This window comes from Otolemur garnettii, unplaced genomic scaffold (genome assembly GCF_000181295.1).
Source record: "Otolemur garnettii isolate 467f Iridium unplaced genomic scaffold, OtoGar3 scaffold00038, whole genome shotgun sequence".
Lineage (NCBI taxonomy): Eukaryota > Metazoa > Chordata > Mammalia > Primates > Galagidae > Otolemur > Otolemur garnettii.
The window spans coordinates 4,619,302-4,630,703 of NW_003852433.1; the positions used below are offsets into that span (position 1 = coordinate 4,619,302).

The 11,402-nt window shown below is 40.9% G+C and overlaps 1 protein-coding gene across 4 annotated transcripts in view; it reads left to right on the plus strand.

Annotated features, from left to right (window-relative positions):
• Nucleotides 1–11,402, plus strand: part of NF2 (neurofibromin 2) — a 112,505-nt gene that overhangs the window by 57,205 nt on the left and 43,898 nt on the right. For all 4 annotated transcript variants that reach the window (XM_023513302.1, XM_003789861.3, XM_023513303.1 and 1 more), the window contains exons 5-6: nt 8,253–8,321; nt 9,104–9,186. In XM_023513302.1, coding sequence (XP_023369070.1) covers nt 8,253–8,321; nt 9,104–9,186 — 152 coding nt within the window. The remainder of the gene's footprint in view (nt 1–8,252; nt 8,322–9,103; nt 9,187–11,402) is intronic.

Below are 11,402 nucleotides of genomic sequence, written 5' to 3' on the forward strand. Positions count from 1 at the left end.
GTGAAAGGTATATAGTGCTATATTCTGCATTTTTTTTTGCATAGCCTATTACACATTAATTTTTTTCTCCCATGTAACATCTATTTTGAGATGTATCCATGTTATATGAGTAGATGTAGCTCATTGATTTTTAACTGCTGTGTAGTAGTCATTGTTACATTAACCTAGTTTATTTATCCATCCCCCTTCTGAGAGAGAGATAATTTGATTTCACAAACAGTGCTTGACTGAAAATCCTTTTGTATGATTCTTTGTGTACATGTGCAAAAGTTTTCTTCCCCTTAAGGTAGCTTTCTAGAAGTTGAATTGCATAGAATTGACCAAAGATGTGTACCTAAATACAAAAAAACGTAAGCTTGGGCGGTGCCTGTGGCTCAAAGGAGTAGGACACTGGCCCCATATGCCAGAGGTGGTGGGTTCAAACCCAGCCCCAGCCAAAAAAAAAAAAAAAAACTTATAAGAAAAAAAGACAAATAGTTGAAAAATGGACACAGAGGATATGAACACGCACTTTATAGAAGAGAAAATGACAATGGTCAGTAAATACAAAAAAGATGTTTGATCTCACCAGTAATCAGGAAAAAGAAAAATGGAAGCAACAGTAAAATAAGATTTCAGATGCGTAAAATTCTCAGAATTACTGAGTTCTTAATTCTTTTTAATTTTATTTAGTGTTACTATTATTATTATTCTTTTTTTGAGACAGACTCTTACTATGTCGCCCTGGGTAGAGTGCTGGGACATCACAGCTCACAGCAACCTCAAATTCTTGGGCTTAAGTGATTCCCTTGCCTCAGCCTCCCAAGTAGCTGAGATTATAGGTGCCCACCACAATGCCGATCTATTTTAGCTGGCCTGGGCCAGGTTTGAACCTGCCACCCTCAGTGTGTGTGTTTGACACCCTACCCACTGAGCCACGGGTGCCACCTTTCTTTCTGTTTTTCTATTGTTTAAACAAGTGCAGTCAATATCCTTACATATGCTTCTTTGAATATGAACAATATTTTGAATAGATACAACAATAGAACAATAGAACAATAGAACAACAATCTTTGAATAGAACAATATTTTTCTATGATAGATACCAATAAATGGTGTAACTGGGTTGAAGGATAAGAACATATAAAATTTAAATAATCTCCACTCAGTGCCTATAGCTCAGTGGCTAGGGCGCTGGCCACATACACTGAGGCTGGCAGGTTTGAGCCTGGCCTAGGCCTGCTAAACGACAATGACAACTGCAACAAAAGATAGCTGGGTGTTGTGACAGGCATCTGTGATCCCACCTACTTGGGAGGTTGAGGCTTTGAGGTTGCTGTGAGCTGTGACTCCACGGTACTCTACCGAGGACAACATGGTGAGACTCTGTCTCAAAATAAAAAATTTAAGTAATGTTAAGTGCAAGAAGCCAGATACAAAAGGCCACATTTTTTTATGGTTCCATTTACCTGTATATGAAATTTACAGAGTAGGCAAATCCATTGATTCAGAAATTGTATTTGGTATTTACCAGGGAATGGGGGAATGGAAGAAATTAGGAGTGACAGTTAAGCGATATAGGATTTCTTCTTAGGGTAAGGGAAGTGTTCTGGAATTTGATAATGGTCATGACTGCAGTGTTCTGAATATACTAAACATCACTGAGTTGTATACTTAAATTAGGTACATTTTGTGTGTGTAAATTTTATCAATTAAAAAATTTAACTAGGTAGGGCCAAATTGCCCTCAAAGTGTTATCATAATTTAACTTCTAAGAACAGTATGTGAGAACCTGTTTTCTGACATCCTCACTAAAGGTGAATATTATGAGTCTTTTAAATTTTGCTAATCTGGGTTTAGCATGAATGGCTCATGCCTGTAATCCCAGCACTCTGGGAGGCTGAGGCAGGTAGATTGCCCTGAGCTCACAGGTTTCGAGACCAGCCTGAGCAACAGTGAGACCCTCTCTAAAAAATAGCTGAGTGTTGTGGTGGATGTCTTTAGTCCGAGCTACTTGGGAGGCTGAGGCAAGAGAATTGCTTGAGCCCAGTGTTTTTTTTTTGTTTGTTTGTTTTTTTCAGAGACAGAGTCTCACTTTGTCACCCTCGGTAGACACAGCTCACAGCAACTTCCAGCTCTTGGGCTTAGGTGATTCTCTTGCTTCATCCTCCTGAGTAGCTGGGACTACAGGCGCCCGCCACAATGCTTGGCTATTTTTTATGCAGTTTGGCCAGGGCTGGTTTTGAACCTGCCACCCTTGGTATATGGGGCCGATGCCCTACTCACTGAGCCACAGGCGCCACCCAAAGCCCAAGGGTTTGAGGCTGCTTTGAGCTATGATGCCATGCCACTCTACTGAGGGTGACAAAGTGAGACTCTCTCTCCCCCACTAGAAAAATAAATAAGTTTTGCTAATCTGATAAAAAATAGATTTTTTAAAGTTTGCATTTCTGTCCTTTCCATTGGTTGCTGTGCATTCTTTCATAGATTTATTGGCCATTTGTGTTTCTTTTCTCTGTGAATTCTATTTATGACTTGCCCACTTTTCCACTGTGTTGCTTTTCTTTTTCTATTTGATTTTGTCTGTTTTTACATATCAGACTTGTTGATCTTTTTCTTTGTGTGTTTTCTTTCTTTCTTTTTTTTTTTTTGAGACAGAGTCTTACTTTGTCACCTTCAGTAGAGTGCTATGGCATCACAGCTCACAGTCGCCTGGGCTTAGGCAACTCTCTTGCCTCAACCTCCCGAGTAGCTGGAACTACAGGCACCCACCACAACGCCCAGCTATTTTTTTGTTACAGTTTGGCTGGGGCTGGGTTTGAACCTGCCATCCTTGGTATATGGGACCCGCGCCCTACCCACTGAGCCACGGGCGCCGCCCTTCTTTGTGTGTTTTAAGTGACTTTTAGAATGGCGTCACTAAACATTGTTATACCTATGATCTATATTTTGTTCTGATATTTTATATATTTTCATTTTTAAGTTTGAGTCTTTTTTTTTTTTTTTTGAGACAGAGTCTCAGTTTGTCACCCTTGGTAGAAGGCCATGGCGTCATAGCTCACAGCAACCTCCAACTCTTGGGCTCATGTGATTCTCTTGCCTCAGCCTCCCAAGTAGCTGGGACTACAGGTGCCCTAGAGATGGGGTCTCCGTCTTGCTCAGGCTAGTTTTGAGCCTGTGAGCTCAGGGCAATCCACCTGCCTTGGCCTCTCAGAGTGCTAGGATTATAGGTATGAGCCACCTCATCCAGCCTTTTAAGTTTGAGTTTTCAGTCCATCTAGAATTTTGCAACTAGAGTGTGGTAGGGATCTCTTTTTTTCTCTCTATATAATTATCAAACACTTATGTTTTCTGAAATCTTGTTCAGAGCATTTGATCTGATTTTCTATATATAAATAGAAGAAATTATTTAACATCTAAAAGAGGCTCCATTTAACCTAAGAATTGACTCCACAAGTTTTTTGGGCTTTTTTGAGACAGAGTCTTGCTGTGTCACCCTCAGTAGAGTGCTGTGGTGTCACAGCTCTCAGCAACCTCAAACTCTTGGGCTTAAGAGTTTCTCTTGCAGGCGGTGCCTGTGGCTCAAGGAGTAGGGCGCCGGCCCCATATGCTGAAAGTGGCAGGTTCAAACCCAGCCACGGCCAAAAAATGCAAAAAAAAAAAAAAATTTCTCTTGCCTGAGCCTCCTGGTAGCTGGAATTACCACCACAATGCCTGGCTGTTTTTTTGTTATTATTGTCATTGTTGTTGAGCAGGCCCTGGCTGGGTTTGAACCCACCAGCCCTGGTGCATGTGTCCAGCACTATAACCATTGCCCTATGGGCGCTGAGCCAACAAGTTTTTGATTTTATTTCTTTCTTGAAGTAGAGTCTTATTCTGTTGCCCAGGCTAGAGAGCAGTGGTATCAGCCTAGCTTGTTGCAACCTCAGACTCCTGGGCTCAAGCAATCCTTCTGTCTCAGCCTCCAGCGTAACTGGTACTACAGATGTTCCCGCCACAATGCCCAGATAATTTTTACTTTTTACCTTTTTTTTTTTTTTTTTGCAGTTTTTGTCTGGGGCTGGGTTTGAACCTACCACCTCCAACATATGGGGCCGGTGCCCTACTCCTTTGAGCCACAGGAGCCGCCCAATTTTTACTATTTTTAATAGAGACTAGGTCTCACTCTTGCTCAGACTGGTCACAAACTCTTGGTATTTGCTATTTATCAGGGAATGGGGAATGGAAGAAATTAGGAATGATAGCCATTCCCACATTCCCTGGTAAATACCAAATATAGGCGGGCGTTGTGGCAGGCACCTATAGTCCCAGCTACTTGGGAGGCTGAGGCAAAAGAATCTCTTAAACCCAAGAGTTTGAGGCTATTGTGAGCTATGACACCACAGCACTCTACCCAGGAAAACATATTGAAACTCTGTCTCAAAAAAAAAAAATTTTTTTTTTAAGTAATGTTAAGTGAAAGAAGCCAAATACAAAAGGCTTGAGCTCAAGTGATCCTCTTGCTTTGGCCTCCCAGAGTGCTAGAATTATAGGCATGAGACACCACATGGGGCCAACTCCAAAGCCTTTTAAACGGTAAAGTCCCTTCTTGAATTTAAATTCAATTGGTTTATACCAGAGATAGATTGAAGTTTTCTGAAGTTTATATAATTTATATAATTTAGAAGATTCTCTTTGATGTAAGAATACCAAATTATGAATATAAAATTAGGTTCAGGCCTATGTGGGTGCAGAGACCTGAAATCCAAGCTTCTTTAGCTTCACATTAAATTCATCCTGGTTATATTATCAGAACACATTAATTACATAAAAGGATGAAGAACAGCTATCTCTATCTCTGGAGTAGTATCTTTTCTATTCACCAACTGTGTTTTTTAAAGAGACATTTAAGAGCAGATTATATATATCAAGGTGGCTTTAATGTTAGAAGTGGAGTTAGTCCGGTGGAGAAGTTCTTTCAGCAGTGTCATTACTTCTGCATTGCTTAGATGTAATGTTTTGATCAGTAGAGAAGCTGAGCACTCAAGTATAATAATGGAGATTGTTAAACTTGCAAGCCTTTGGAACTTGAATTTACAGCTTTAACTTTGTGTATCTGCTTACTTTTGCATTAAAATTTGGTTAGCACCATTAAGAAGTTTGCAAATGCAACTATCAATGCTTTCTTTAACATCCTACCCTTTCAAAAATTGGGGAGGCAAACAGTGACTAGTGCTGCATCCTCAATAATGCAGAAGATGATGTAATAATAATGATACCTGACTTTTACCTGAGACAGGCTCTGGTAGGACCTTTGCTATGTAGATGTGGAAGCTGAGGTTTAGGGAGAGGGTGCCTTACTCAAGACTTCAGAGAGGTACTTTAGACCTCCCTTTTTAATATCCTTTAATATCCAGTTCTCTCACATGACAAATAAGAAGACAGACTCCAAGAGACCTAAGATCTTTTGACAGTAGCTTGCATGTGTCAAGCATGGTTTTTCTTTTCCTTTTCATTTTTCTTTTGACAGTAGGTTGTATGTGTCAAGCACAGTTTTTATTTTGTTTATTTAGGGTGTTTTTAGACAGAGTCTTACTCTATGGCATTTTTTTCTTTCTTGAACTCTTTTTCTTTCTTAAATTTATTTATTTTTATTTTTTTTAAACAGAGTCTCACTCAGTGGCCCTGGATAGGATGCTGTGGGGTCATAGTTCACCAAGTCTTAGGCTCAAGTGAATCTCTTTCCTCAGCCTCTCTAGAAACTGGGAATATAGACGCCCCCCACAGTGCCTGGCTATTTTTAGAGATGAGGTCTTGCTCTTGCTCAGGGTGCTCTCTATCTCGTGAGCTCAAGCACTCCATCTGCCTTAGCCTCCCAGAGTGCTAGGATTACAGGCGCGAGCCACCTCACCTAGCCTATTTTGTTTATTTTTAATTTAATTTATTACGATATTTTTATTTCTGAATGTTACAGGGGCACAAACATATTCGTTATGTGCATTACTTTTGTACAGTTTGAGTCAAGGTTATGTAATTGAGTCTATCGCCCATAGTTTTAAGAACTATACTTGATACAGGTACAATTGTAGCTGATAAATACTATTATTACCAGATAAATACTATTATTATTTCTGTTATGCAGATGAGAAAACTGAAACACTGAAGAAATTCCAAGTTCACTAAGTGAAGAAGGGGTAGTATGGCACCTTAAGCAGCACCAGGCTCTTGCTTTCATGCTTCAGCTGCCTTCTGAGGGAGTACCGTTGAAGCTTAGTGCAGTTATGAGTTATTACATCTCCAAGCCTCTTAGAAGTAGAGAGAAGCTAGGGTCTTTCATTTTTTTTAAATGAAGAAATGCCTAAACAGGGTTACAAAAATGTGTCATATTTAAAATGTTTAAATTTAACATATTAATTCCTTTAACATTCAAAAAACAATTCAGGCTCAGGGCAACATGGCTCACGCCTGTAATCCTACTACTCTGGGAGGCAGAGTCAGGAGTATCATTGAGCTCAACAGTTTGAGACCAGCCTGAGCAAGAGTGAGACCCATTCTCTGCTAAAAATAGAAAAACTAGCTGAGCGTTTTTCTGTGGCAGGCCCCTGTAGTCCCAGCTACTAGGTAGGCTGAGGCAAGGAGGATCATTTGAGCTCAAGAGTTTTTGAGGTTGCTGTGAGCTATGATGCCACACACTCTACCCAGGGCAACTGAGTAATACTCTAAAAAATAAAAACACCAATAAATTTCTGCTACTGGCAAAATAATTATGAGATTCAAAAGAACAATTAATTCACAAGGCTTTTACAATGGGGTGATATGAGAATGAAACATGATTTAAAGTTGATGAACATTTGCTGTCAATCCTGTGTCTGTGTTTGGTGGGCAGTTTCATCTGGAGACAATACCAGAAGTCTAACTTGAGGCTCTTTGGGCATGAAAGGGTGGGCAAAATGTCCTGATTTGGTGGTATACAGAATCAGCCACATTGTGCCTGATCTTTCTTTGTTTTTCCAATGTTGGTGGCTAAAAGGATAAATGTTTGTAAAAGATTAAAGTACTGAGCTTTGTTTCTTTTCATTAAAAAGAAGAGCCACTGAATGCCAATTGATGAAAGACTTAGATTCTATATTCTTTTTTTTTTTTTTTGCAGTTTTTGGCCAGGGGCTGGGTTTGAACCTGCTACCTCTAGCATATGGGGCCAGCGCCCTACTCCTTTGAGCCACAGGCACCGCCCTAGATTCTATATTCTACTCTATATGTTTCATGGTTAATTTTTTTTTTAATTTTAATTTTTTTTTTTGGAGACAGTCTCACTTTCTCGCCCTCAGTAGAGTGCTGTAGTATCATAGCTCATAGCAACCTCAAATTCTTGGGCTCAAGCGATCCTCTTGCCTCAGCCTCCTAAGTAGCTGGGACTATAGGCGCCAGCCCCAATGCCTGGCTATTGTTTTAAAGATGAGGTTTCGAGCTGGTTCAGGCTGGTCTCATGAGCTCGGGCAATTCATGTACCTCAGGCTCCCAAGTGCTGGGATTATAGGTGTGAGCCACTGCACCCGGCCTTCTCTTTTTAAAATTTTTAAAGTTTTTATTATTTCGTGATTATACTTAAGTTTTCTAGGAAAGAAAGGAATTTTTTTTTAAGTCAGAGAAGAAATTTCCAAGTCATTGTTAATGGAGGAATAAATTAAAATGCAGGACCTATTTCCAGCCCTACTAGTGACTTCTCTGTAGCTTTAGGAAAAGTCAATTAACCTTTTACTCTTTCTTTGTCTGTACAATAGGAATGACAGTTTTGACATCAGAATTTTCCAAAGTATTTTTCCCAAGCCTTGAGTGAAAGGTATTAAAAATATTGCTTGCATTATTCCCTCTTCCCCCTAGCAGTTGGTTCCAATTATCAGCCACTTAGAAGCATTTGTAGGTAATACTCTTATCACACATTGCTAATCACAACTTTCACAGTTGTTTTGTTGTTTCAATTCAAAAGCTAATGTTTTGGAAGTGACTGCTTTGAGGGTTAGAAAATATGACCACATTTCCATACAAATACCACATTCTTATTAGCATGTCACCCATCCATCCCTTATAGGATTATGCAACTCCGTTCATAGATATAATCAGCTTTGTATTTTCATTCAAGGATAACAAACTAGTGAGGTTGAAATCTTGACTTGTCATCGAAGTTGAATTGCTCCCTAGAGCTGGGAGGGAATGAAATTGAGTCCAGCCCTGTACAGAAATGGCAGTTGTCTTTAGAATCTCAATTACCTGCTCTCCCTTTCTTCTCCCTCCAGTATGGTGACTATGACCCCTCTGTTCACAAGCGGGGATTTCTGGCCCAAGAAGAATTGCTTCCAAAAAGGGTAAGAAATCAAATTCCCTGTTTGAGAAGACATAGCAGGTAATCAGTCTAAAAGGGAGCTAACTGAAGGACTGAAGAGGACATGGGAAGTAAACAGCAAGAAGTTTTTTTATAAATACGTGTATTTTGTAATACATTTTGAGTGAAAGGTATGGACCTCTGGTAAGAATAATAAAAAGCAAAGGTTTATGGAATCAGTGTGGGGTTTCCAGGAGAAGGGTGGAGCAGTGTGTGTTCAGCTTGGGGAACTGAGCTGTTTGCTGCCTGGAGGGGTAGATAAAGGAGATGAGGTGGGGGTGGGCATTGTGATTTTTAATCCTAGGTGCTGTTCATCTTGTTCATTAGCCTCAGCAGCAGGGCAGCCTTCCCTCTTGCTCCTTTCCATTTTATGGTCTTACTTATCTGTCACTGGGTGATAACGCCTTGCTTCTCACCTTTCACTGCCTTTACCTGTGGGGGTAGGGAAAGCCCAAGGTTAGCATAGTAAGCATTGCCTCCGGCAGTGGAGTTCTTTGCCTGGAGCAAAGACAGGAATGAAAGCCCCTGGCAGAGGAGAGTCGCCCTGAGGTCTGAGTAATAATGCAGCTTTTTGAGTTGTTCCCTGATTGAATGGTCTTGTTTACATGCCCACCTCTGCATGTGACTGTCTCCCTGTGTGTGGCTTTTTAAAAATAGCTTTGTTGTTTTGTAAAAATGATGCATAATTATAAAAAAAAAAAAAGACAGACAATACCCAAACTTACTTTGTGTATGGGTTCTTTATTTTGCTCTATTTTTTGCTAGGTAATAAATCTGTATCAAATGACTCCGGAAATGTGGGAGGAGAGAATTACTGCCTGGTATGCTGAGCACCGAGGTCGAGCCAGGTGAGGCCCCTTCATTGTTGGTTTATATTTCTTTGTGGGCCTTTTTTTCCTTAAAGAACTATAAAACTAGGACATGCTTGTTAAACAAAATGCAGTACTGAAGTATATAAAAGAAAAAGGGAGACCTGGGAATAATGTCAGTCTTCAATTTTCATGTGTGTCCTTTTTCTAGTATCGGTGGTATAAAGTAGGTGTGTGTAGTGCCCATTAAGATGAGTAAACCTATTGCATTCATGAGTGATTGAGTTTAATTTTAAGAATTCTATTGTGTTGACATCCCATTCCTTTTGCAGCCATCTGTCTATTGTTGGCATTTAGAGTATCTGTAGGTTTTTTACTTTTACAGAAACATCTGCAGTGCACAGTCTTTTTTTTGAGACAGAGCCTTAAGCTGTCCCCCTGGGTAGAGTGCCGTGGCATTACAGCTCACAGCAACCTCCAACTCCTGGGCTCAAGCGAGTCTCCTGCCTCCACCTCCCAAGTAGCTGGGACCACAGGCGCCCACCACAACGCCTGGCTATTTTTTGGTTGCAGCCGTCATTGTTGTTTGGCGGGTCCGGGCTGGGGATTCGAACCCGCCACCTTAGGTGTACGTGGCTGGCGCCTTAGCCGGTTGAGCTATAGGCGCCGAGCCTACAGTGCACAGTCTTACGCAATCATATGAGTAGTTCTGAGGATGCCAGCCAGCATTTTGCGTTTTGATAGGTACCACCCAAATTGTTCTCCCCAAAGGCAATACTGTTTGTACCATTCATTAGCAGTATCATGAGAATGTGTCTTCCCCTTCCCCATTCTGTTCTCAGTATTTTTTTTTTTTTTCTTTTTGAGACAGAGCCTCAAGCTGTCCCCCTGGGTAGAGTGCTGTGGCATAGCTCACACCAACCTCCAACTCCTAGGCTCAAGTGAGTCTCCTGCTTCTGTCTCCCAAGTTGCTGGGACCACAGGCGCCCGCTACAATTCCTGTGTTTTTTTTTTTTTGGTTGCAGCCATCATTGTTGTTTGGCGGGCCCTGGCTGGATTTGAACCTGCCACCTTAGGTGTATGTGGCTGGTGCCTTAGCCACTTGAGCCACAGGCACCGAGCCTTAGCACTTGTTTTTATCAATCTCATTTTTGCAATCTACAAAGCAAAAAATGGTATCTTATGTTCTAGTTGGTATTCCCCTGATCACTTCAGGAATTGATGATCTTTTCAGTAGCCTTTAAAAATGTTTTCTTCTGGGCGGCGCCTATGGCTCAAAAGGGTAGGGAGCCAGCCCCATATGCCGGAGGTGGCGGGTTCAAACCCAGCCCTGGCCAAAAAAAAAAAAAAAAAACCTTTAAAAATGTTTTCTTCTGGCTGGGCATGGTGGCTCACACCTGTAATAACAACACTCAGGGAGGCCGAGCTGGGTGGATTGCTTGAGCTTATGAGTTCAAGACCAGTCTGAGCAAAAATGGAGACCCCGTCCGTCTCTACTAAAAATAGAAAAACTGGCTCCAGTGGTTACAGCGCCAGCCACATATACCGGGGCTGGCAAGTTCAAACCTGGCCCAGGCCTCCTAAACAACAATGACAACAATAAAAAGTAGCCGGGCATTGTGACAGGTACTTGGGAGCCTGAGATAAAAGAATTGCTTAAGCCTAAGAGTTGGAGGTTGCTGTGAGCTGTGACATTACAGCACTTTACTGAGGGCAACAGAATGAGACTATGTCTCAAAAAAAAAAAAAAAAAAAGAAAGAAAGAAAGAAAAAGAAAAGAAAAGAAAAACTGAGACAAGAGGATCACTTGAGCCTAAGAATTGGAGGTTGCAGTGAGCTATGACGCTACCGCACTCTACCCAGGGTGATAGCTTGAGACTCTGTCTCAACAAAAATAAATAAATAAGTAATAAAAGTGTTTCTTCAAACTGGTTACCTATCATTTTTTTCTTTTACCTTTAAAGACATGTAATATACATAACAAAAAGGGAAAGAAATGTCATAACTAGTCTCCTAATTTTTTTCCTTTTGTGTGTGTGTGTGTGTGTGAGTGATTGGAGGGGGTCTTGTTGTGGTGTCATCATGAAGCTTACTGCAACCTCAAACTCCTGAGCTTAAGCCATCTGCCTATCTCACCCTTCTGAGAAGCTGGTGCTACCATGCCTGGCAGTTTTTCCATTTTTTATAGAGATGAGATCTTACTATGTTGCCTAGGATAAAACAGTCTCCTGATTTTGTGGGGTTTTTTTTTTTTT